Here is a 27,811-nt window from a genome sequence, read left to right as displayed (position 1 = left end):
CTTTTAGAAAAGCCATCAAGGACACTGAAGACTCACCACAGCTACTTTCATTGAGTTTCCAATGAAAAGGTGAAAAGTATGGTTTCTGTCTCATAGCAGGAGCCCTGTCTCTTCGACTCACATCAATATGAGCAGTTTCAGCCTTTGGAGTGTGTTCACTGGTGCACGATATCAGCTCTCGGGCCATCCTGGACAGGACACGAGCCTGCTATGGCTCCTTGGTGAATATGCAGCCATTGATTAAGATGTGTGTGTGTGTGTGTGTGTGTGTGTGTGTGTGTGTATCGATTTGCCTTTCCAGATCTCCAGCAGCGCCACCTTGGAAGGCAAAGGGCAGCTGAAATTCACCTCAGGAAAATGGAGCCCCCACCACAACAGCACCCAGCTGGCCACCGCCAACGACACGGCCATTCGAGGATGGGACCTTCGCAGCATGAGGTGAGCAAAGGGTCGGAGGTCACAGGCTTGAGCAGAAAGCTGATGAGACATTTCCATATAGGGCTGAGAAGTTTGATCGCCCCACCAACACCTGCTGTTTGATATTCTATGTTCATGTTGGTTGATGTAAATAGGAGTTGATATAAGAAGGCACAAAATAGTAGTGTACCTTTTTATAGGAAGTTGAAAGTAAATCAGTAAATGAGTATACAGTATATCCCTTTCTAATACTTCTGTCATAATCGCTAGATATTCAGATTTATATTTGATTTTTTTGTGTGTGTGTTTCCCTGTTAATTATGAATGATGCTGTATTGAGAATGACTCCATTGGGTAGTATTCGAACCAAAAATTAAGTTAAACATGATCAGCTGTGAGCTACTGCTCACTTGCGTATCCCCCCGCTCTCGCTTATATCAGAATGCAAGCAATCGAAGGAATAGGACACTTATTATGAATGTTGACTTCAGCAAATAATGAACCCTGAAACGAATAGGTAAAGAGCAGTGTCTCTCCCCAGGGATTTCAAATAGCATCCTGATAAGCTGTCATTTTGAAATAGCATTTTGCTTCTTGAAATAGCGTCAAAATCCACACTATATCGTATTTCGTAAATACATTCAGTCGGTAAACAGGAAGTCAATGTGGGACAGACCTCAAAATGGTATACACGGTTGTAACGGTTCGGTGTTGGTGGGTGGAGGACGGCAGGACAGAGATAAGGTTTGACAGACTGTTTTATTTCTACGCTTTTCAGCATAACAATCGATGCGTACTTTGCAGACACACACTCTCAGCATCTAGGTCAGGAAGAGCTCCCTTCCGCTCTCACTCTCCCTCCTTATATAGGGCGCGGTCACTGGGAAGACACACACAAACACAAGTTAATTGCTCTCAGGTGTAGTGATTCTGCCACTTACCTTCCCTGACTCCGCCCTCCTGTCACAGACCGGCGCTTGACCACGCCCCCGCTGCCACATACCCCCACCGCCCGACTCAGGCCGGGCGGCTGTCCGGCCTGCAGCCGACTCCCCCCCCCCCCCCCCCCCCCCCCGATGGGAGAGGAAGTCCGCCACGACCATCTGCGCCCCCGGCCTGTGGACCACCTTGAAATTAAAGGGTTGGAGCGTCAGATACCAACAGGTGATCTGCGCGTTGGCATCTTTCATGCGGTGGAGCCACTGGAGGGGCGCGTGGTCCAAACAGAGGGTGAAAGGGCGCCCCAGCAGGTAGTACCGGAGGGCGAGAACCGCCCACTTGATGGCCAGACACTCTTTCTCTATGGTGCTGTAGCGCCCCTCACGCACCGACAGCTTTCTGCTGATATACAGGACAGGGCGGTCCTCCCCCTCCACCTCCTGGGACAAAACCGCCCCCAGCCCTCTGTCCGACGCATCGGTCTGCAACATAAAGGGGAGAGAAAAGTCAGGGGAGTGTAGAAGTGGCCCCCCACACAGTGCAGCCTTTACCCCAGAAAAAGCCCGCTGGCATTGCTCCGTCCACTGGACCGGATCTGGTGCCCCCTTTTTAGTGAGATCAGTCAGCGGGCTGGTGACGTCCGAATAATTAGGTATAAACCTACGATAATAGCCAGCCAGCCCCAGGAACTGTCTCACCCCCTTTTTGGTCTTGGGCCTCGGGCAGGCCGCAATTGCTGCGGTCTTGTTAATTTGGGGACGCACCTGCCCGTTGCCCAAGTGGAAGCCCAGATACCGTACTTCCACCCGCCCAATCACACACTTCTTTGGGTTGGCTGTGAGACCCGCTCGCCTCAGTGACCTAAGGACGGCCCTTAGGTGTTCAAGGTGCCTCGGCCAGTCATTACTGTATATGATAATGTCGTCGAGATAGGCAGCCACATAGGTGGCGTGGGGGCGGAGGACCCTGTCCATCAGCCGCTGAAACGTAGCGGGCGCCCCAAACAGCCCAAACGGAAGTGTGACGAATTGGTGTAAACCAAACGGTGTGGAAAAGGCCGTTTTTTCTCGGGATAGTGGAGTCAAGGGGATCTGCCAATATCCCTTCGTCAAATCCAGTGTCGAATAAAAGCGAGCCGTACCTAGTCGATCGAGCAGCTCGTCAATACGAGGCATTGGGTACGCATCAAATTTAGACACCGCGTTGACTTTTCTATAGTCCACACAGAACCAGACCGACCCGTCGGCCTTGGGTACCAAGACCCCCGGGCTGCTCCAGTCACTGTGGGACTCCTCGACGATGCCCATTTCGAGCATGGTCTGAAGTTCTTCCTGAACCACCTTTTTTTTTGTGTTCGGGTAGCCTGTAAGGGCGGCTACGCACTACCACCCCCGGGGGCGTCTCGATGTGGTGCTCTATGAAGTTAGTGCGACCGGGCAGGAGCGAGAACACATCCGAAAACTCGGTCTGCAACTGGGTGACCTCCGTGAGTTGGGTCGGGGAGGTGGTCTCCACAGGGGACCGGAGAGGTACGTGATGCCAGTGCCCCTTTTTGAACCTCCGGCCCCAGCTCCGCCTTCTCCGGAACCACCGACACCAATGCCATGGGGACCTCCTCCTTCCAGAGTTTAAGGAGATTGAGGTGGTAAATTTGTAGCGCCCCACCCCTGTCCGTTCGCCTCACCTCGTAGTCGACGTCCCTGACTCGCCGTGTGACCTCAAAGGGACCTTGCCACTTGGCGATCAATTTGGAGCTCGAAGTGGGCAACAGTATGAGTACTTTATCTCCCTAGGTGAACTCCCTAAGGCGCGTACCCTTGTTGTACAGGCGGGCTTGCCATTCCTGGGCCTGCCACAAATTCTCCTGGGTTAGGTGGGTGAGCGTGTGGAGTTTTGCGCGCAGGTCCATAGCGTATTGAATTTCATTCTTGCTTTGTGAAGGTCCCTCCTCCCAATTTTCCTGCAGCACGTCTAGGATGCCGTGCAGCTTATGACCATATAATAATTTGAACGGGGAGAACCCTTTGGAGGCTTGGGGAACCTCTCGCACTGAGAACAACAAGGGCTCGAGCCACTTATCCCAATTACGTGCGTCCTCACTTACGAATTTTTTAATGATATTTTTGAGGGTGCGGTTGAACCGTTCTACTAAACCGTCCGTTTGTGGGTGATACACACTGGTGCGGATCGGCTTAATCCCCAATAACCCATACAGTTCGCGCAGTATCTGTGACATAAATGTAGTGCCTTGATCAGTCAGAATCTCTTTCGGGATTCCGACTCGGGAGATGACGCAGAAGAGTACCTCTGCAATACTGCGTGCTGAGATATTGCGCAGAGGCACGGCTTCCGGGTATCGCGTTGCATAGTCCACCAGAACTAATATAAAGCGGTACCCTCGTGCTGACCGATCTAATGGCCCAACGAGATCCATCCCAATTCTCTCAAACAGGGTCTCGATCAAAGGAAGAGGGCGCAAAGGCGCTTTTGGAATGGCCGCTGGATTCACTAACTGGCATTCGTGGCATGCCGTACACCACCTACGGACATCGCCGTGAATCCCCGGCCAATTGAATCAGGCCATTATTCGGGCTAGTGTTTTATCCTGCCCTAAGTGTCCAGCCATGGGATTAAAGTGAGCCGCCTGGAATACCAATTCCCGGCGGCTCTTTGGACTCAAAAGCTGCGTGACTCGCTCTTTAGTTTGAGTGTCCTGCGTCACTCGGTATAATCTATCCTTCATAATCGCGAAGGAGGGGAAGGACGGGGTGGCGTTCTGCTGGAGCGTTTGACCATCGATTACTCTCACTTGTTCAAACACATGTCGCAGAGGCTCGTCTCGCGATTGTTCTAATGGGAAATCCGCGAGGGATTCCCCAATAGAGAGAGGAGGAGCCGGCGGCTCCTCACTCTGACGCGGAGATGACATAGACGGCTCTGTGACAGCTGCTCCCGCCAAAGCGACACTGGGACCTCCCCTTGTCAAATGGCAGGACCCACTCTTTACTAGGTGTGTCATTAAACCCCGAAATCCCGGCCAATCAGTCCCCAAAATTAAAGAGTGGGTAAGGCGAGGATTAACCGCCGCCTTCACTATAAATTTTTCCCCTCTGAAAAAAATGTGGACCGACACCAAAGGGTAGCTGTGAACATCCCCGTGCACACACAACACCTTCACCGCCTGTGCTCCCCCCAATGCCTCGTTTTGAACCAGGCTTTGGTGAATTGAGGTCTGGTTACAACCAGAATCCACCAACGCCTGATATGTATCCCCTTGGATACTCACCGGTATGCAATACGCTCCGGCCCGATCGAGGGCGGCCTCTGGCGCGTCGGGGATCCGAACCACCGCACCCACTTCCATCGCCGTGCACTGCTGTTGAAGGTGGCCCGGCTCCCCGCAGCGCCAGCAAACCGGCCCGGGCTTTCCCTCTGCACCGGTGACCTGGGGCTCACTCACCTGAGGTGGGGGAGAGACAGACACAGAAGGGAGAAACGGGAGGGCACCGCGGGTGCGGCGGGCCGGCTGGGGTGGTGCCGGGCCCCGCCTCCGCGGTGGGGGAATGGGGTGAGGATGGGACACAGGAGGAGGGGGAGAGAGAGAGAGAGAAGAGGAGAGAAGAGAAGATGCCATCTGCTGTCCTGCCGCCGGGACAGCCACCAAATGGTCCTCCGCCAGCTCGACTGCCTGATCCAGCGATGCTGGGCGGTGGCACTGGACCCACTCTGCGGTTCCTGCTGGCAAGCGCGCGACGAACTGCTCCAGCACCACCTGATCGACGATCTCCTTGGCGTCGCGGTTGTTGGCCCTCAGCCACTGCCAGCAGGCGTCCCGGAGTTGCTGGCCAAACGCGAACGGCCGGCCGACTTCCTCCAAGCACAACGCGCGGAAGCGCTTGCGCTGCTGTTCTGGTGTGCGCCCCACGCGCTGGAGGACGGCCTGGCGGAGGTCCGCATAGGCCAGCCGGCGGTCAGCGGGGAGCTGTAGCGCTGCTAGCTGTGCCTCTCCCGTTAGCAGGGGGAGGATGCGCGCCGCGCGCTGCTCCATCGGCCACCCCGAGGCTTCGGCAACTTGCTCGAAGAGCGTGATGAACGCCTCGGGGTCGTCCTGCGGGCCCATCTTGGTGACGGTGAGGGGAGACGGGCCCACGGTAGGAGTGCTGGTGGACCCCGCCGATGCGAGGAGGTGCCGGAACGCCTCTCGATCTTCTCGTTGAGCCAACACCAGGGCCTCGAACCGCTGTTCTTGCTCCTTTTGGAGGGTGAGTAGCGCCTGGTGCTGGCTTTGCTGGGCCGTGGCTAGGGCGTGGACCAGTTCAGCGAACGGGGAGGACTCCATGGGGCTGTTAGGCTGCTGTGCTCCAGGTCCCGGGTTTCGGCACCACTGTAACGGTTCGGTGTTGGTGGGTGGAGCACAGAGGACGGCAGGACAGAGATAAGGTTTGACAGACTGTTTTATTTCTACGCTTTTCAGCATAACAATCGATGCGTACTTTGCAGACACACACTCTCAGCATCTAGGTCAGGAAGAGCTCCCTTCCGCTCTCGCTCTCCCTCCTTATATAGGGCGCGGTCACTGGGAAGACACACACAAACACAGGTTAATTGCTCTCAGGTGTAGTGATTCTGCCACTTACCTTCCCTGACTCCGCCCTCCTGTCACAGACCGGCGCTTGACCACGCCCCCGCTGCCACAACGGTATAGAACCCCAAGCTGAAGCTCGGTACCAAATATCAAGCAGTTGTGATTTGTGGTTGCTGAGAAAAATGTTACAAAAACTTTGTAAATCCACACTATATGTTTCGTAAATACATTCGGTCAGTAAACAGGAAGTCGATGTGCGACAGACCTGAAAACGGTATACATGGTATAGAACCCCAAGCTGAAGCTTGGTACCAAATATCAAGCAGTTGTGATTTGTGGTTGCTGAGAAAAGTGTTACAAAAACTTTGTAAATCCACGCTATATGTTTCGTAAATACATTCAGTCAGTAAACAGGAAGTTGATATGCGACAGACCTGAAAACGGTATGCATGGTATAGAACCCCAAGCTGAAGCTTGGTACCAAGTGGCTATGATTTGCGGTTGCTGAGAAAAAGGGTGTTTCAGACGGACGAAGATACGGATAGAGGTAAACCCGTATATACACCCACCCACCCCCATATGTTATGGAAGAGCGCTCCTCTATATACTTAGCCAGTTAATAGTGTCAACGTCACATTCTGCCCACAGGATATAGAGTAAGATCACTGTGCACACTTTTCTGGCCAGAAGATTCAGAATCTTAAGCAAATCTGACTGGCTTGCTACACTTCCATGCAGCGGTTTGAAGATTGCAACACAATGAGCTTTTTTTAAAGGATGAAATAATAACATTCACAGAATCCTGTCTTTATTAAAGAGTTAAGGGTTTTATTTGAAGCTGTTGTGGTGAGTAAAGAATCTGATGCACTTCAGGAAAAGGTCTGTGGTTGGGGATTTGCCATGTCAAACATATTGCTTCTTCCAGTGAAATTGGACATACCTTTGCTGTGTTTATTGACCAAACATTCCCGAAGTAAGTGGTAGAAGAATTTTCCACCTTTCTGGCCACAAGCTTTAGGACCTTTAAAGGTTGCAAGCTTGGCTGGCTCACCACACTTTCATGCAACGGTTTGAATGCTGCAACACAATGAGCTTTTTGGAACGTGAAATACTCACTGGAGTAAAAATGTTCTTCAAACCCTGTCTTTAAAAGTTATTAAGGATTTTTTTTTAAAGTAGTTGTGATTAGTAAAGCTACGGTCACACTGTAGCTCGCGATGCTTTGCGATGGGTTATCGATGAAAATGAGGCGTTTTGGTGACGATGCATGGCGATATACAGGCGAGCTAAACGTTGTAGTCACACAGCAGGTGAACACTTGACTGTCACGTCTTCGCACGCTCGAGCGGTCATGCTCACTCACAGGACCCAGTCGTTACGGGATACACCTGATGCTGATTTGAGCACAATCAGCACACGCATATAAGGACACTGTTTTCACAGAGGCTTTGCGAAGTATTATAATCATCACTGTCACATTTCTTTCTAGCCATGTTGATAACTATGATTAAATACTCTGCTTTATGACTGCTTTCTGTTTTCTTCCTGCATACCTGACAGAATACTCGATGAAAACAGCATCCTTGTATGCATGTGCTGATTGATCTCAAATCAGCATCAGGTGTTTCCCATAATGACTGGGTTCCAAGCACATGCACAACGCGCTCGGAAGGATCCCTGAATGTAAAGGCTCTTTTTAAGTTTCAGTGAGGGTTAAACTATGCCAAGCTCCTGTGTTAATGAGGCTCCTGCGAACATTGGGGACATGGATTCGAGACACATACATCTCAACAGGGTCAACGAAGGTTCCGCGAGCTTCAGGAAGTATTCCCAAACACACCTGCAAGTATTCCCTGCTTAGTTTGCCAACGAAAACATTGGCTCAAATTTCAATGCATGCATTTGAATTTTTCATGACGTTTTTGGCCCTTCACGAGGCAGAGACGCAACAAAAAACAACTCATGAAGCTCGGAGAATAATCACCGTGTGTCACACGGTTGGTTGCGATGCGACCAATTTTTCATCGGCAAGTATTCGCAAACCTATCGTGAGCTGTAGTGTGACCAGGACCTAAAGGAGATCATCTGATGGGCTACAGGAAAAGGTCTGTGGTTGGGCATCGGTCATGTCAATCAAATTGCCTCTTTTGCATAAAATTAGATCCAAATGTAACAGACTTTTAAGGAAATGCTGGACTTTTTTTTTTAGATGGTGTCTGTTTCATTCGCAAATTTTAATAATCAGAATTTATAAACTTCTGGAAATGTATTAACACACACATGATTGTCTATCAACTTATTTAGGAATGTTCCTCAGTTTGACTGAGCGACTTTCATGGAGTGCGTATCTTATTAGCAAAATAATAACAGTAATGCATTTGCAGCGAAGACTACAAGCAATATGGCATCTAATTTGTGACCGCCTTTATCTTCAGAGTACGGAATGCACTGTCACCGTTGAATACTGTGACGCATTGTGTAACCGATTATCAGCGCATCTGTAATTTCCCTATACAGTCACGGTTTCACCCCGTTATAGTGTGATGCTGTGGTGTGCGCCACTTAGTGAGGCAGGGCTGGTGCAGTGAATCATATGAAGCAGATGGGCGATGGAATGAAATGAGGCTCTGTGTGGGCTGTAGAGCCAGAATAATAATCACAGCACTATTGATCCCTGGGATAACACAGAGCCAGACCTTGAGAGGATGAGTGAGGGAGAGAGGGATAAAGAGTGCAGAGCAGGGAAGGAGAAAGAGAGCGAGAGAGGATGAGATAACAGCACGAACGGAGCCGAGATTAGAAGAGATAGGGGAGGGATGGACAGTAGAGATACGAGACGAAGCAGAAATGGAGTGAGAGTTGGAGGAAAGTGAAAATTGCACAGAGATGCGTAGCAGGGGAAATACAGATTAAAGGGATAAACAGTGAAGATATAAGACAATTGAGTTAAAAAAAAAAGACTGACCAAATGCTATTGTAAATGCTTTTTATTTTATTTTATTTTCCTTTTATTTTTCTTTTTTGTGTTTGTGTAGTTTGAGGTTTGTTTTTTGTTTGAGTGTTTTGTCTGCCCAGTTTTGGGCGTCGGTTCCCTCCAGGCCTTGGTTCGTCGTGGGTGATACCTGCGATCCTGGCTGTGGACTGCAGTGAGTTCATTGCTCTTTTAACATCGGGGTTGTCCAGCACTCTGTGCAGCGGTGCTTTTGTGTTCCAAGCGATGTTGCCCGGTGGCGTCGCAGTGGCTGTGCAGGTGGTTTGGGACATACCAGCGCTCTGCGTGGCGGTGCTTCTGTGCTCGCTTTGTGGATCCATGGTGCGGTATTCCGAGCGATGTTGCCCGGCGGCTGTGCAGGTGTTGTGGGATTTATTTTCGTGCGCCTGGTGGGACTGTGGCAGCTACACCATTGGAATGACATCCTGACCTTCTTTTGGTGGACTTTTTATATTTTCTTCTTCGAATTGTAAAGCGACCTTGGGTATGACAAAGGCGCGATATAAATTCAACTGATTATTATTTATTATTATTATTATTCTTTCACTAGTCTACTTTTACATATTAGCTAAAATGACTAAAAAACAAAAGAACAACAACAAAACGCTTGAGTTTTACGGACAGTAAGTTGCATAGACTTCGTAACTTATACGTGAATATACAGCGTTCAGGAAAATACCAGAAGCAGCACATGGGAAAAGGACCATGGCAAAATCACAATTGAAAACACAGCAGCATATGCGAGTTATATTACACGAACGGGGGCGGCACGGTGGTGTAGTGGTTAGCGTTGTCGCCTCACAGCAAGAAGGTCCGGGTTCGAGCCCCGTGGCCGGCGAGGGTCTTTCTGTGCGGAGTTTGCATGTTCTCCCCGTGTCCGCGTGGGTTTCCTCCGGGTGCTCCGGTTTCCCCCACAGTCCAAAGACATGCAGGTTAGGTTAACTGGTGACTCTAAATTGAGCGTAGGTGTGAATGTGAGTGTGAATGGTTGTCTGTGTCTATGTGTCAGCCCTGTGATGACCTGGCGACTTGTCCAGGGTGTACCCCGCCTTTCGCCTGTAGTCAGCTGGGATAGGCTCCAGCTTGCCTGCGACCCTGTAGAAGGATAAAGCGGCTAGAGATAATGGATGGATGGATGGATTACACGAACGGAGGGCTCTCAATATTTACACCACGATGCTGTTTAATTCTTGAATCTGATTGTGTTGATTAATTTTCTATAAAAGCAGGACTCTGACAGTAGTGCCAGCTTTAATTCAAAGGATTTGTTATATTACAGGCAACGTATTGTGAAAAAAATATTAAGAAAAGGGAGCTCATTAGAATTATTCAGCTCGATCCATGCGACCTCAACGACTCTCCTTCGGGTTGCTTTTGGTCCACTAGAGGATAAATACCTGGCACTCCCGACTAGTCAGACAGAACTGAAGAAGCCTTTCGGATGAGAGGTGAAACGTTTTCAAGAATTTCAAGCAAGTCCAGTTGCCTTCTTAAGCACCTACGGTTTACGATGGCCTGGATGACCGAGAACCTTCAGAGATGTTAGAATTATTCCGCTCCCTCATCTGAGTATCTGCACTCATGGCTTGAGAACTGCCTTTGCAAATGAATATTCATGAGCAGAGGGCTACCTGATTGGCCGGCCGAAGAGGCGGATAGTGTGAGCAGTGGCTCATTATCATCATCATTTAAAGGAACAGGCCGTTCCTCAAATCAGCCGTTTTGAACAGGGCTGTTTAGACCGGGTGAGAAGGGAGCTGTGGTGGTTTATCCTTGTAGTATTTTGATCAAAGTATCTCACAGACATTTCATTAAGACCTCAGGGAACGGTGTCAGTTTGTGGAAAAGGGATATACGTATGATGTCACCTTTAATGCACTCATTCTAATATGGTATTGTTTCTATAGTAACCACTTGTCTATAGGAAAAAGTTCTCCAGAGAAACTTGCATCTATCTTATTTATACTGTACGTCTGAGCAGTTGAGGGTTAAGAACCTCACTCAAGACCCAACTGAGGCAGCTTGGCAGTCCAGCTCTTGATCTTTGGATCAGTAATCCAGTGTCTTAACCACTGAGCTACCATGTCCCTAATAAGAAACAGATTTTTGTTGATCTGGTCATATGGTTCTTTCCATAAGGAGACGTTTACTTAACATTTATTAAAGGGGTCTTCAGTGTCGGCGCTTTATAACGGTAGGTTTTCCACCATAGGAGAATTTTCAAGACCAAAGACCTTTCACTTTCTGGCTTCTTGGTAACATGACAAGTTTTTCCTATTAACTTCAAGAAAGAAAAAAAAGAGAGGCTGATGAGGGAATGACTCTATAATGTAACTGCTTTAACCGCTTCAGTGCCCTTGGACGAGTCACGTACGTCATGAAATCTTTTACCGCTGTGCCTTATGAAGTACGCTACTCGTCATAAACACCTCCTTTTATGTACCTTACATGGCACATTACTTTCACTTCACAGTGGCACATACTAGTGCATCTCAAAAAATTAGAATATTGTGAAAAAGTTCAATATTTTCCATCAGTTATTTAAGAAAGTGAAAATGTTATATATTATAGACTCATTACACATAAACTAAAATGTTTCAAGCATTTTTCTATTTTAATTTTAATCAGTATGGCATACAGTACAAAAACATAAAAAAACCCATCTCAAAATATTAGAATATTTCATTTCGGGTTTGAGTAAAACAGTATGAACACAGTGTATCTCTCGGTCTAGTTCAGTACACACAACCACAATCATGGGGAAGACTGCTGACTTGACTGTTGTCCAGAAGATGACCACTGATGCCCTCCACAAGGAGGGTAAGCCACAAAAGGTCATTGCTGAAAAGGGTGGCTGGAAAAGGTGCACAAGCAACAGGGATGGCCGCAGTCTTGAGAGGATTGTCAAGAAAAGTTGATTCAAGAACTTGGGAGAGCTTCACAAGGAGTGGACTGAGGCTGGTGTCAGTGTATCAAGACCCATCACGAACAGACATCTTCAAGAAAGGGGATACAACTTTCGCATTCCTAATATCAAGCTACTCCTGAGCCAGAGACAATGTCAGAAGTGTCTTATCTGAGCTAAGGAGAGAAAGAAATGGACTGTTGCTCAGTGGTCCAAAGTCCTCTTTTCAGCTGAAAGTACATTTTGCGTTTAATTTGGAAATCACGGTTCTAGAGTCTGGAGGAAGAGTGGAGAGGCACAGAATCCAAGGTGTTTGAAGCCCAGTGTGAAGTTTCCACAGTCTGTGATGATTTGGGGTGCCATGTCATCTGCTGGTGTTGGTCCACTGTATTTTATCAAGTCCAAAGTCAACAAAGCCATCTACCAGGAGATTTTAGAGCACTTCATACTTCCATCTGCTGACGAGCTTTTTGGAGATGCTGATTTCCTTTTCCAGCAGGACTTAGCACCTACCCACAGTGCCAAAACTAATACCAAATGGTTTGCTGACCATGATATTACTGTGTTTGATTGGCCAGCCAACTTGCCTGACCTGAACCCCATAGAGAATCTATGGGGTATTGTCAAGAGGAAGATGAGAAACACCCGACCCAAAAATACAGATACGCTGAAGGCCACTATCAAAGCAACCTGGGCTTCAGTAACACCTCAGCAGTGCCACAGACTGATCACCTCCATGCCACACCGCATTGATACAGTAATTCATGGTAAAGGAGCCCCAACCGAGTATTGAGTGTATAAATGAATATACTTTTCAGAAGTTGGACATTTCTGTATTGTAAATCCTTTTTTTGATTGATCTTAGGGAATATTCTAATAATTTGAGATACTGGATTTCTGATTTTCATGAGCTATAAGCCATAATCATCAAAATTAAAACAAAAAGGCTTTAAATATTTCACTTTACATGTAATAAATATAGAATATATGAAAGTTTACCTTTTTGAATTAAATTATGAAAAAAAGGAACTTTTTCATGGTATTCTAATTTTTTGAGATGCACTAGTATAAATTACAGTCAATGCCTAAAACATTCTTCCGTCAGCGGTAAAAGATTTCATGACGTACGTGACTCGTCCAAGGGCATTGAAGGGGTTAATATAGAATAAGTGACGGCAGGGTCTAACTTGTCTTGCAGATTGAGTTTGAGTTTACTGAGATACCCTTTAGCCCCTGACAGGGCTAATCTTCCAGGGCTCGTAACATAAATAATGTACAGTATATAATACACAAAACATACCTATACAGACAGAAAATTTACATGATACCAATTAAAAGGTACCGGAGGTCGGAGTTGTTTAAAATGTCTCATACAATCAGTGGATTTCCTTTCTGAATATCAGATACAGACTGTATGTGTTGGTAGTGCATTCCAGTGTTATTCCTGTAAGAGCACTGAGCATTGGATTGAATATCCAATCAGACCATCGTGGATTATTTTCCTATAACAGCATGAACCACCATGTTTTACTCCTTATCTATCAGCCACAGGCATAATGTTTGGAAAACTCTTGGAGACTGATAAAAGGCACTCGATCAGACAATATGAATTATAGTTTGTTTGTTTGTTTGTTTGTTTGTTTAAAATGAGATTTTTTTTTTGTAATTGCTCTCAGTCTCCAGAAATTCTGTTTCATTGGTCCAAATTTGAGGCTACACACATCCCTTTGTCATCAACCAGCATGGGGAAATATCAAAAAGGGTCATAACTGAAAGTTTTAGAGTCTGGAGCAGTTAGAGAGTTAAAGAAAGCAGCTCAGTGCTGTGATTCTCTTCTGGAAAGGTTACGATAGAGATTGTAGGGTGTCGGTTCTTCTTTTTCCCTTTAGCCAGCAAGGGCTGTAAGGGCACCACTGATGACGTATTAACAGTCCATCACTGGTGTGTCGAGGGCATTTAAATTTGGCAGAGCCCATCCCTCTCCAAGCTTGAGCAATCGTCAATTTAGAGTGGCCAGCTCACCTCACCACCATACCTGTCAACTTTGAGGTTTGAAAAAAAAGGGATATTTCCCAGATTTTTAACTCAAAATAAGGGAAAATTTCGGAAAGTCATACCCTTCACCAAAAGTGGGTGTGTAGTTGAATGGGGGGCAGTTTTCTATCTAGTATTTGTGATTTCCTGTACTCTGGTGCATGTTGGTGATAGCCAAGACACAAACTCAATATGTTTATGGTTTATAGAGTGCATTTGTGAATAAACTATACATTTATTTTTATTTGCTTTCAGTGGTACCAGTTATTTCCCAAATTAAGGGCTAAAATACGTATCTTATGTTAAAATAAGAAAGGTCATTATATAACCAGTCAATAAATTCAATTCCATTGCAATTTATTATGGTTTTACCATAGTCATGGCCTCGGAACGATAGATAGATAGATAGATAGATAGATAGATAGATAGATAGATAGATAGATAGATAGATAGATAGATAGATAGATAGATAGATAGATAGATAGATAGATAGATGTAATAAAGAGAGAGTAATATAAGATATTAAACCAAGAGTGATTTAAAATGGGTAAGTTTCAGATAGAAAATAAAATAGACAATGAGTGGATAAAACAGTTAATACACCAATTAGTTTACACTAGGCTATTTATGAGGTCTTAGCCAGGACATACTTAATGTAAACATGTGTAGCTTACCTTTGATTATTTGGGAGGCTTTCGTTTTCCCCATGGAAAATTTCTTTGCGAGGGAAGAGTCTGGGAGCATTCCAGCCACGCACTTGTTGAAATCATCAAAGAAAGAGAGGCTAATGTTTTTCTTAGCTATTAGCATCGCCATCTTCACCTCAGACCTAATCAGTGTTGCCAGATACTGCTGACGTTTTCCAGCCCAAAATATGTTCAAAACCCGCCAAAATGCACTTGAAACCGCCCAACTTGGGCGGGAAACCTCCCAATCTGGCAACACTGGACCTAATCACTTGCTCAGCCTCGCCTCCGGACGTAGTTATGTAATTACTGATGCCTGAGAGGGCGGGGACATGAATTCATGGCCCGACTTCCTGCTGTAAACTCCTGTCAGAGGCGCGTCATGAATTCTGGACCTACCGACTTTTTTATATTGTGAAAATACGGGACTTTTATATAATGCGAAAATACGGGATATTTTCGGGAAAATAAAAAAACGGGAAGACAGCGGGAAATAAGTCAAAATAAGGGATTTCCCGGGAAAAACGGGAGGGTTGACAGGTATGCTCACCACATGTCTTTGGATTGTGGGGGAAACCGGAGCACCCGGAGGAAACCCGCACAGACACAGGGAGAACATGCAGACTCCACACAGAAAGGCCCCTCATCAGGTGTGAGGTTCAAACCTGGGACCTTCTCGCTGAAAAATGTTGAAAATTCATTTGAAAAATAAAACAAGGTATTAAATTCCCTCTCCAAGCTTGATCAATCGTCAGTTTACTTTGGATTGTGGGGGAAACCCACACAGACACAGGGAGAACATGCAAACTCAACACAGAAGGGCCCCTCGTCAGCTGCTTCAGTTCAGAATATTTTTGTGTTATGCTGGAGTAGCACACCTCCAGACCGAGGAGTTCCTCCTGGGGCAGCAGGTACGGCAGCTCCAGCGGCTCTGACAGAGAACTGAGCAGCAGATGCAGGTGTCCCGACAGCCTCTTCAGCTCTCCGAGACGCATCCTGGCCGGGCTGAGGTTGCAGTAGTGCAGCCGGAGCAAGCCGAGTCGAGGAAACAGTGCTAACGGTGCAACAGTAGCGCTAACCCAGACACGCCCAGGCTGGAGTAGCGCACGTCTGGTCTCTGATTGGAGCTGTGGGTTCGAATCCCACTTCTGACACCATCTGTAGCGAAGCAAGTGAACAGTCACCTTATCCTGCCTTGAACCCAGGTCTACAGGGTGCCAAACCTGCACCCTGACCACCACACCAAAGAGCCAGGCTCGTTGGTATGGTGGTCAGGGCATATACTCAACTGTAGTGACGGGGACTCCGTCACTCATATGCTCGTTTTCATGAGGGGTGCCAATAATTCTGGAGCTGACTATAAATGAAAGAGAGGGATTTACAGAAGGACTATAGGGCTGCAAAGAGTCAAAACACCACACACACACACACGGGTGTGGCCACATGGGCGGCATGGTGGTGTAAGTGGTTAGCACGGTCGCCTCACAGCAAGAAGGTCCTGGGTTCGAGCCCAGTGGCCGACAGGGGCCTTTCTGTGTGGAGTTTGTATGTTCTCCCCGTGTCTGCGTGGGTTTCCTCCGGGTGCTCCGGTTTCCCCCACAGTCCAAAGACATGCAGTTAGGTTGACGTGGGGCGGTCTTGGGCTGAAGTGCCCTTGAGCAAGGTACCGAACCCCTGACTGCTCCCCGGGCACTGTAGTGTGGCTGCCCATTGTCTGGGTGTGTGTGTTCACTGCTTCAGATGGGTTAAATGCAGAGGATGAATTTCACTGTGCTTGAAGTGTGCATGTGACAAATAAAGGTTTCTTCTTCACACACACACACACACACACTTCTCTCCATGCATCCAGTTGGTTCAGCAGCTGTGTGCTAGCAGTAAGAGTGCGGTTCTATTCTGCTCCACTGCCCATCAGACATCCTCCAGAGTGTCTCTGCTGGGTTGTCAAGAGTGTGTGTCAGTACAGCACTTCCCCGGGCAAAAACATCAGCTCTCTGTATACGTCACACCATCACGAAGCAGAGCGGAGTGCAAAATAAGCAGAAAAGAGCGATCTTGACTTATTAAAGATTGTTTCGAAGATCGATTACAGCTCTTGTTTGTTGGTAGAGAAAGTAGAGCCAGCAGCGTGCCGTTAAGGTCTGACGTAGTCTGTAATTATGTAAACGCGTCACTAACACAATAGCAGTGGCTACTTCTGATTTCCTTCCGACTTCAGTTAGCCGTCCTGGATTTTGTAGCAGAATCATGCTAGGAAAAATGATCTCGCGCCTTGTGAAAGGACGACAGTAATCGTTTTTAAAATCCAACAAGACCGATCACTGAGCGTTTGTTTTCTGAAGGATGGTTAAACCTCAACCTCACTTGTGCTTTGTGCACATGCATCATATTGTTTATCTGATTTTATATGCAAACAGGAAATGAGGTGTACTGTATGGCAGGACAGTGCTTCATGTTGATGTTCTGTCTGTTCCTCAGTCTGCAGCTCTGCTTACACCTCTGAGGGACAGCGTGTAAGCGCTAGAGCACGCACGCACGCACACTACACACACACACACTCACCACCTCCCTGCAACTGTGTGAACGCTGTGCATTAGCTGTCAGCTCTGATGCCACAATACACACCGCACCTCACGCAAACAGAAACAGGTCTGTGCTGCAGCTTTCGAGGAGACAAAGTCCAGACTGGCTGAGAAGAGATACATAGATACGGAGAGAACATTTAACTGCTAGTGAAATTGCAGTTGCAGAGATGGATGATACGTGAGAAGTGATTAGCTGCGACATGATTCGTGATCATATTCGCATCACAAATAATAGAATTCCACTAACTAAAGAGCCAAATGTGTGCAAGATCCCTATTGTGTTTTGTTTGTTTGTTTGTTTGTTTGTTTGTTTGTTTGTTTTTTGTAGTCGTCCTGTTGCTATAGTTCTTCTTGTCAAGGTTTATGCAAATTCTTCACACAAACATCCATAATGATTCATACGTTTACGTAAAAATGATTCATACAGGGTTCATATAGATGCTTGAAAGATGTAGAAATGCTTGTTTTATCACGTTATGTTTAAATGGGGCGACATGGTGGCGGAGTGGTTAGCAGGTTTGTAGTACTCGGGTCCGACTCGGGTCCTAATTTTAAGGACTCATGACTTGAGCACTGATGACTCGGACTTTGACTCGGACTCATGCATTAACTGCATTCGGACTCGTAAATTGGAAATGAGGACTTGGATTTTTTTCTTTATATTTTGTAACATGCCATAATAATTTGGCATAATATATTGATATCCACATTAATTTTATAGTAATTTCGTGCAAGAGTGTCACATCTGCGCTCCTTGGCATGTGCATCAGATAGACTCTCGGGCGCGCTCCAGACAGCACGCGCGCCAAGTGGACTCTCGCGCGCACTGTAAATGACTTACACCTGCGCAGGATTAAGGCGCAATCAGCACGCCTATATAAAAACTATGAAAACACACTTACTTTGCGAAGTATTGAGTTGCATTGCTGACACATTACCGAGCCTTATTTCCTTGTTTGGTTTCCTGATCCCTGATTTCCTGTTTCTTGTCTTTGATTCTGCTGAATCTACGATAGCCTGTTTGTGCCTCGCTTAACCGATTGCCTGTTTCATTGTTTTACGATTTTGCCTGCTGTTCTGGATTGTTTACCGTCTTCACTTGTATTAATAAACACATCTTCTGCACTTACATCCGTCTCCCATCCATCTCTGACAGAATACTTCACACCCCCTGACAAAGAGAAGCACATTCACCTGTTCATACGTCATGTTCAGGAACAAACTAACGGTAATGGCGCTAAAACAGCCACCGTCAAATGGTGCAGTTGCAGTCTTGTTCTCGGACTCAACTCTGATCAATAGTGGACTCGACTCGAAATTTTTTTAATGACTTGAACTTGATTCGGACTCGAGGTTTAGTGACTCGACTACAATACTGGTGGTTAGCACTGTTGTCTCGCAGCAAGAACGTTCTGGGTTCGAACCTTACGGCCAACTGGGGCCTTTCCGTGTGGAGTTTGCGTGTTCTCCCCGTGTCTGCGTGGGTTTCCTTCAGGTGCTCTGGTTTCCCCCACAGTTCAAAGACATGCAGATTAGGTACAAAAACCCAGCCACTGGGGTTGCACAAGCCAGTGCATACTTGGTGCTGGTCCCAAGCCTAGATAGATTGGAGTGGGTTGCGTCAGGAAGGGCATTCGGTGTAAAAACCTATGCCAAATCAAATATGTAGGTCATGATGATCCGCTGGGGCGGCCCCTAATGGGAGCAGCCAAAAGAAGATGATGTTTTCAAGGTTTGAAATACAAATAAAAATACGTTTTAATAGGTTTTATCACAAGGAGAATACGTAAACATTTCATAGGTCTATGACTTTTTTTTCTGTAAGTTTTGCCAACTGAGGCAGTAGTTCCAACTAAACTTTCTCAGTCGCAAATACAGCTAGAAGGGCACTTGGAGAGCGCAGACCTCCACCAATGACAATAGTCTTTGACAATAGACAATAGTCAAGTCTTCCATGATATTCAAATTTGCAGCTGCATAGCTTTCCCAAACCATTAAAACTGTTTCAAAATATGATTGTGTCTAGCTGAAGCCTCCATATCACAATCCACATTCATGGGTACCATGAGTCCTCTTGAAGCCGTGAATGTGGATTGTGATATGGATTGATCGTATTTCTACTTTGGTTATGTTTTGGCTATGTCACTACTGAACTTTCAGATGGATTCTTTTTTTTTTTTTTAAAGATTTTTTTTGGGGGGCTTTTTTCACCTTTATTGGATAGGACAGTATAGAGACAGGAAATGAGCGGGAGAGAGACGGGGAGGGATCGGGAAATGACCTTGGGCCGGAATCGAACCCATGTCCCCGGATTTATGGTATGGCGCCTTATCCACCTGAGCCACGACGCCCCCTTTCAGACGGATTCTAAGATATACGACATTGTTGAGCGTAGACTTCTGTATGTCACAATGCTAGCAGAAGTGAAAATAAATTCATGAGTTTGCCCCTTCACTCAGATCTGTTCCAAAATTTAACAGGTTCTTCCTTGGCCCATGCTACACCCTACCACCAAGTTTCATGCCAATTGGGTTGGTAGGTTTTGCGCAATGCTGCTTACAGACAGATAGACAGACAAATAAACTGCACTGAAAACATCATCTCCTTGGTGGAGGTAATGAGTAGTTTGTAAGTATTCAGTAATTATTTGCTCTTTTTCAGTTCTTAAATTGGCTAAATCAAATTGAAGTTACAGAGTGTGCTTGCTGTAAGCACTTGATGCACTTTTCATAAGCACATTGCAAGATCCTTCCTTCATTCATCTTTATCCTGGTCTGGGTCACGTTGAATCCAGAGCTTATCCCAGGAACACTGGGCACAAGGCAGAAGAATTCATGCTGGATGGGATGCAAGTACATAGAAGGGTGCTATTTACATACATCGAAGGGCAATTTAGCATAACCAACATGGTAAACATGCAAACCTTCATACATTCTACACTGGAGCTGCGAGGCAGCAATGCTACCTACTACACCACTGAGCCATCCATGTTTACAATTTGTAGCAAACAGCTTTATACCACTACAAAATTAACCTGACCTTTTTCCTAGAAGGCATGCTTGAGGATTTTGTACATATTGGCGTCTAGCAAGAGAATGATCACTGCTGCCTTTCTCAATAGATTTCAACATTGCGTGACATCGGCCCCAACCAATCAGCGACGATCAAAAATGCGTCGTCTAACCGTCACCAAACATTTGCCGAATATTCATGAACTCTTCATCCAACCAATTACAGACCTTGGCGAAGGCTCGCCGAATGTCAAAGTCCTTCCTGTGCCAGGACCTGGTCTTCCCAGGCAGTCTCCTGTCTCAGTACTAACCAGGCCCTGAAGGTGCATTGAGCAGCGCCGATCTCTGCTTCTATAACCCTTGGCCTCTCGCCAACTACACAGCTAGGGTTACAGTGGGGGCTGGTCCTCTGGTAACCGCGAGGGTTTGATTCCCCACTTGCATCTGCATTGTAGTGTGCCTTGCCAAATGGCAATAGGTCTTTGGTATGACCCGACTACGAGTAGAACTCGCATTGCCAAATATAAATGCACTTTTCAAGTCTCGGCGAAGGTTAGGCTGTGCCTCACCGCTGTGTCGCTGAAGCTTCCGCAAGCATCAGGGATATGGATTCGAGACAAATACATCTCAAGAGGCTTGCCGAAGATTCCCCGAGCTTTGGGAAATATTCCCAAACCCATCTGCAAGTACTTGCCGCTAAGCTTGTCAACGAAAACATCACCACCAAATTTCATTGCATGCATTTGAAATTTTTCACAATGTTTTTGGCCACTCATGAAGTGGAGACGCACCAAAAAATGACTCCCGAAGCTCAGAGAACATTCGCTGTGCATTGCACAATTGGTGGCAATGCTACCAAATTCTCATTTGACAAGTATTTGCAAACCCATCATGAGCTGTAGTGTGACCAGGGTCTTAATTCCTGTTGTCACATTCATTCTAGCAGCTTTAAATATATCATTGTTCCTTCACCACCTCTGTCCTGAAGACTTTCGCATGGAAACCTACAAACTGTTATGCTGACACTGGAGACTCCTTCTGGAAATGTCTTTAATGATGTTAACATTTTTTTGTTGTTGTTGTTGAGTCGCAGAAGTCCCTGTGAATGAGTTGTTCCGAAAGAAATGATAATGTACTATATTAGAATAAGCGCATTAGTATAAACCTGTGATTGACCTGATGGCCAGAACTACTGTCAGGGCTCCTGTTGGAGAAAATAATCAACACCTTCTGACCAATCAGATTCAAGAATTCACAGCATTCTGGTATTATATTTAATTGCCAAAATATCATTCCAGTATTGCTCCAGTTTTTATCTCAGTCCCCTATGAGCTATCCAGACATTTCCCCACAAATGAAATTGAAAGAGATTCATAAATTTGTGAGTCTTAATTTGCTTTTAAGGTTCTGATGTTTTGGTTTTTGTCTTTTTTTTTAGGGTCGATCGAGGTCACCTCTGGACCTCTACCTTTTGCTGCAATCAATCTGATGTTCCATTACCTTTGTAAACCTTGCGACCCTAGAGAGCATTTTGGCGCGCTCTGAAAATGCACATGCCACCCACACAAAGCTTTTACCCCTTCTACAAAAGCATCCAGTGACTCTTTACCCCCTCGCTGTGGCTGCAGCCTCATTTCCACCGGATGTGCAAAATGCATTTTGTGTGTGTATGTGCATGTGTGCTGGAATATCATCATGGCAGCAGAGGTCTTGGAATGCCCCATACATGAATACATGACCGGATCTCCTCAGTCGTGTCGTTTCATCACGACCACCACCAGCTGATTGGTGCCGAGGGGCTCCACTTAACTTGCGTGTAGAAAAACCAGAAGAGTTCTGTTGACTGGACCATATCGTGTCCCGAGGCTTTATGAGCAAAAGCGACCTGATCCCTGTCACGTTTTTGCAGAGTGTGTCCTCGAATCACAGCTCAACCCAGGATTTGCCTGGTTGGGTCCCAATTTCAGATTTGCAAGCGTGGAGGACTTCGGAGCGGCAAGGCTAACCCAATTTCTTGCTCCATTTCTCTGGCTAGCTTTAGCAGCCGCTGCTCCTCGACCTTTGGGAGTGGGGGAGATTGGAACCAAAGGCTAAAGGTCACCACTCATGGCGGAAAGCGCATAGTGATCTAGAATACGTCTGATTTTGGTTTTACTTCTTGACAAATCAAAAACTCTCCGTTTTAGGAAGATGCAGTGATGAGTAATGACACTTCCTTCTTTTTCTTTCCTCAGTGTACTCTGTTGATGTCTTAATATTCATACATCATCTCATAATGGGACTGGACGTTTTAACCTTCTGCCTCCTGCAGAACGATTTGAATTGAGACTTTAATCTTGACCTAATTGAAGCCCCCCACGCTCCCCCTGGTCAAATTTTCCTCACCCCTAGTTTTAATAAGCTTTTTAATTAGCATGTTAATTGCATAATGAGATCAGTGGACGGTGAGATAGCCGGCTAACGGAGACGGAAAGAGCAAAGGGTTGCAGTAGGCTTGAGATGTTAAAGGACCCCAGGCACCCCTGTCAGTCGCCCATACTAATGAAGCCGAGGTCCTTCAGACTGAGTTCATACACGTGCACTGGCTTTTACAAGTTCTTGCAAAACGAACACACTCTCTGCTCTGGGAAGTGATCACTTTGCATGAGGACTAGAGCAGACCGCGACATGCTTTATGGCTTGTCGCATTTTTATATATGATATGATGTGAGGTGGAGGTTTGGCCTTCAGAGCTACAGCACCAGACTGCTTTTGATTCATGAGAAATCTATGTCAGTCTTCTCTCTCTCTCTCTCTCGTTCATTAGAAACTTCTAAGTGCTCTTGTTTCTCTCTCTCTCTCTCTCTCTCCCACACAGTCAGATCTACTGCATTGAAAATGCCCACGGGCAGTTGGTGCGAGACTTGGACTTCAATCCCAACAAGCAGTACTACCTGGCCAGCTGCGGGGACGACTGTAAGGTCAAATTCTGGGATGTGAGGCACATCAACGAACCTGTCAAAACCCTGGAGGAGCACTCCCACTGGTTAGCGACACGCAAACACACACGGAGTAGCCAGATAAACACACAAGCATCACTTTTGTGTACAAAAGCAGATGAATTTCAGTTCATGCATGACCATCCATACAAACAAAAGATTGCCTGACGGATTTGTAAGCTGAAAGCTTGTTGTTATTGTTTTTTTTTCCCCCTTTGGATGTGCATTTTGTGTCTTGTGTGTGTTGACATTTTAATTAGCCTGATATCTGCAACAGTATTCGGAGTCTCATTTTAGAGGTCATGTACCGGTATACGAGGCAGTTTGTAATTCACCATCACAATTCACATTCCCAGCCACACACACACACCAATCACTGAATAACGTGTCAGACATTGGATGCTATCTCTGGAAAACACAGCACCACTGTATCAATAACAACCCAGTTTTGATCCTATTTAGATAAGAAATTACAGACCTGCAGTGCTCCTGCGTGCCACTCATTTTTTGTCGTTTGTTCAGTTGGCAGCGAGGCCTTGGCTGAGCCTTGGGAGGGAGGAATTAGGGAATATTTTGGGACAGAAGCAGATTAGTTAGGCTGTAGGAGCAGGGTTGACTGAGCCAGATTTAGCTGTCGACAGCCAAGTTATCCTCCAACAATCCCCTTCTATGAGGGGCTGGGATCGTCTCCTGAGCCATGCCTGAGGCTTAGACAGACAGAGAGAGAGAGAAAAAATCTTAGCGAGGTGGAAAAACAAGGAGAAAATTGGAGTCGGAGAGGAAAATTGGGAGGTCGGCAATTTTTCAGCAGAGCAGAATTAAGCAAGAAGCCAAGTTTCCAAAATAACAATGAAATTGGGTTCTATAGGCAAACCATTAGCTGCACAGAACATTCAGGTCTCAATTTACTAAAAGTTTCAGTGTGTAAAATGTGTGATCAAGCCCAGAAATGAATATACGTACAAGCTGATTTATTAACGGAGTAGTCTACACTGGATTGCGTCTTTCCCAAGCGCAAAATAATACACTTTACAGGTTCAGCTTAATGAGTATAAAGTTTGGAATGTTTCTATCTAAAAGCGCAAAACAGCAGGAGGTGTTGAACAGAGAGAGATTAATTTAGCACCAGCGATGTGATTTACTAAACCCGTCTGTAAACATTTTTTCCACCATTCGGATGGAACCTTTATTTTGTTAAGCTTTCTTGAAATAGTCTTGTGCTTGACATTGAGCCCAGAATGCCAACAGAATATAATTAGCACATAGAAAAGCGTCATTTACGTTGTTTGCTTCACCTGTGTTGCACATGATGTCATTTTAAGCCAGTGTTGTAGTCGAGTCACAAAACCTCGAGTCCCCAGTGTTCAAGTCCGGGTTAAGTCCGAGTCATTTAAAAAAATTTCAAGTCGGGGTCCGAGAACACCATTTGACAGCGGCTGTTTTAGCGCCATTAACATTAGTTTGTTCCTGAACATGGTGTATGAACAGGTGAATGTGCTTCCCTTTGTCAGGGAGTGTGAAGTATTCTGTCAGAGATGGTTGGAGAGACAGATGTCAGTGCAGAAGGTGTGTTTTTTTTAATACAAGTGAAGACGGTAAACAATCCAGAACGGCGGGCAAAATTGTAAAACAGTGAAACAGGCAATCGGTCAAGCGAGGCACAAACAGGCTATCATAGACTCGGCAGAATCAAAGACGAGAAACGGGAACTCGGGGATCAGGAAACCAAACAAGGAAATAAGGCTCGGTAATGTGTCAGCAACACAACTCGATACGTCGCAAAGTACAGTGGTGCTTGAAAGTTTGTGAACCCTTTAGAATTTTCTATATTTCTGCATAAATATGACCTAAAACATCATCAGATTTTCACACAAGTCCTAAAAGTAGATAAAGAGAACCCAGTTACACAAATGAGACAAAAATATTATACTTGGTCATTTATTTATTGAGGAAAATGATCCAATATTACATATCTGTGAGTGGCAAAAGTATGTGAACCTCTAGGATTAGCAGTTAATTTGAAGGTGAAATTAGAGTCAGGTGTTTTCAATCAATGGGATGACAATCAGGTGTGAGTGGGCACCCTGTTTTATTTAAAGAACAGGGATCTATCAAAGTCTGATCTTCACAACACATGTTTGTGGAAGTGTATCATGGCACGAACAAAGGAGATTTCTGAGGACCTCAGAAAAAGCGTTGTTGATGCTCATCAGGCTGGAAAAGGTTACAAAACCATCTCTAAAGAGTTTGGACTCCACCAATCCACAGTCAGACAGATTGTGTACAAATGGAGGAAATTCAAGACCATTGTTAGCCTCCCCAGGAGTGGTCGACCAACAAAGATCACTCCAAGAGCAAGGCGTGCAATAGTCAGCGATGTCACAAAGGACCCCAGGGTAACTTCTAAGCAACTGAAGGCCTCTCTCACATTGGCTAATGTTAATTTTCATGAGTCCACCATCAGGAGAACACTGAACAGCAATGGTGTGCATGGCAGGGTTGCAAGGAGAAAGCCACTGCTCTCCAAAAAGAACATTGCTGCTCGTCTGCAGTTTGCTAAAGATCACGTGGACAAGCCAGAAGGCTATTGGAAAAATGTTTTGTGGACAGATGAGACCAAAATAGAACTTTTTGGTTTAAATGAGAAGCGTTATATTTGGAGAAAGGAAAACACTGCATTCCAGCATAAGAACCTTATCCCATCTGTGAAACATGGTGGTGGTAGTATCATAGTTTGGGCCTGTTTTGCTGCATCTGGGCCAGGACGGCTTGCTATCATTGATGGAACAATGAATTCTGAATTACACCAGTGAATTCTAAAGGAAAATGTCAGGACATCTGTCCATGAACTGAATCTCAAGAGAAGGTGGGTCATGCAGCAAGACAACAACCCTAAGCACACAAGTTGTTCTACCAAAGAATGGTTAAAGAAGAATAAAGTGAATGTTTTGGAATGGCCAAGTCAAAGTCCTGACCTTAATCCAATCGAAATGTTGTGGAAGGACCTGAAGCGAGCAGTTCATGTGAGGAAACCCACCAACATCCCAGAGTTGAAGCTGTTCTGTACGGAGGAACGGGCTAAAATTCCTCCAAGCCGGTGTGCAGGACTGATCAACAGTTACCGGAAACGTTTAGTTGCAGTTATTGCTGCACAAGGGGGTCACACCAGATACTGAAAGCAAAGGTTCACATACTTTTGCCACTCACAGATATGTAATATTAGATAATTTTCCTCAATAAATAAATGACCAAGTATCATATTTTTGTCTCATTTGTCTAACTGGGTTCTCTTTATCTACTTTTAGGACTTGTGTGAAAATCTGATGATGTTTTAGGTCATATTTATGCAGAAATATAGAAAATTCTAAAGGGTTCACAAACTTTCAAGCACCACTGTAAGTGTGTTTTCACAAGTTTTATATAGGCGCGCTGATTGCTGCTTAATCCTGTGCAGGTGTGAGTCGTTTACGACGCACGCACGAGAGTCCGCTTGGCGCACGCCTGAGAGTCTATCTGATGCACGCACCAGGGCACGCAGGTGTGACACTCTTGCACGAAATTAGTATAAAAATTAATGTAGATATAAATATCTTATAGCAAATTATTATGGCATGTTACAAAAAAGAAAAAGAAAAAATCAGAGTCCTCGTCTCCAGTTTACAAGTCCGAATGCAGTTAATGTACGAGTCCGAGTCATCAGTGCTCAAGTCCAAGTCAAGTCATGAGTTGGACTCGAGTACTACAAGCCTGTTTTAAGGTGAATTTAATGACGTGATTGGTTTCTACTGTACCTCACGTCATGTCTCAGGGTTTCTGTCTCATGTTGTCTCGGGGAGTTTTTCATTGCCATTGAGGCCCCTGGCTTGCTCATTAGGAACAGAGTTATAAATGTAAAATTTATATCTGGAATTTATATATTACTATATATTAACGCTGCTTTGTGAGAATGTCCATTGTTGGCTCGTCTAGCCATAAAGCCAATGAGCTGTTGCCATGACGTGGTGTCTGTCGTCGGTCCGTCGTCCACAATTCAGTTAAATCTTATTTCCTCCATCAGTTCTCCATAGATTTCTGTTCCGGTTGTTTTGCTTGAAAGAACTCATCACTCTGCACAAAACTTGGTCGTTGTTTTGTCAAATTTTTTGCTAACGAGGTCATAATTAGGCCAAATTAACGAATTTTCCCGGCCTTTCACTCGAAAGAACGAAAGAAATCTTCTCTGATTTCTCATCTGATTTCAATTTTGATCGATGTTTTGGGTCGAGCTTCCCTCGAGGAACAAAACTTGGTCATTTGTTTGTTGATTTTCCTGTTGTAAACAATTTGTTTATTTTCAGTTAAATCGGATCTCCTCCCTCTGTTCTCAGTGGATTTCGGTTCTGATTGTTTTGTTTGAAAGAACTCGACCTTCTGTACAGCACTTGGCCATTGTATTGTCCGATTTTCGCTAACGAACTGCTAATTAGATCAACTTCGCGAATTTCAGGACTTCTCATTAGAAATGTATCTCCTCTCGCAGTTCTCACCTGATTTCAGTTCTGATCGATGTTTTGGGTCGATCTTCCCTCGATGAACAAAAAACTTGGTCGTTTGTTTGTTGATTTTCTTGTGTAAAGCATTTGTTTACAACTTTGTTTATTTTCAGTTAAATCGTATCGCCTCCGTCCCTCAGTTCTCAATGG

The 27,811-nt window shown here is 45.6% G+C and overlaps 1 protein-coding gene across 2 annotated transcripts in view; it reads left to right on the top strand.

Annotated features, from left to right (window-relative positions):
* The window catches only part of eipr1 (EARP complex and GARP complex interacting protein 1), a 139,253-nt gene that overhangs the window by 95,004 nt on the left and 16,438 nt on the right, over positions 1-27,811 (top strand). For both annotated transcript variants that reach the window (XM_060934687.1, XM_060934688.1), the window contains 2 exons: positions 302-438; positions 23,009-23,176. In XM_060934687.1, coding sequence (XP_060790670.1) covers positions 302-438; positions 23,009-23,176 — 305 coding nt within the window. The remainder of the gene's footprint in view (positions 1-301; positions 439-23,008; positions 23,177-27,811) is intronic.

The sequence above is a fragment of the Neoarius graeffei genome, chromosome 11, assembly GCF_027579695.1.
Source record: "Neoarius graeffei isolate fNeoGra1 chromosome 11, fNeoGra1.pri, whole genome shotgun sequence".
Lineage (NCBI taxonomy): Eukaryota > Metazoa > Chordata > Actinopteri > Siluriformes > Ariidae > Neoarius > Neoarius graeffei.
Note: the sequence above shows the minus strand (reverse complement) of the source record. Positions and strands in the feature narration are given on the sequence as shown.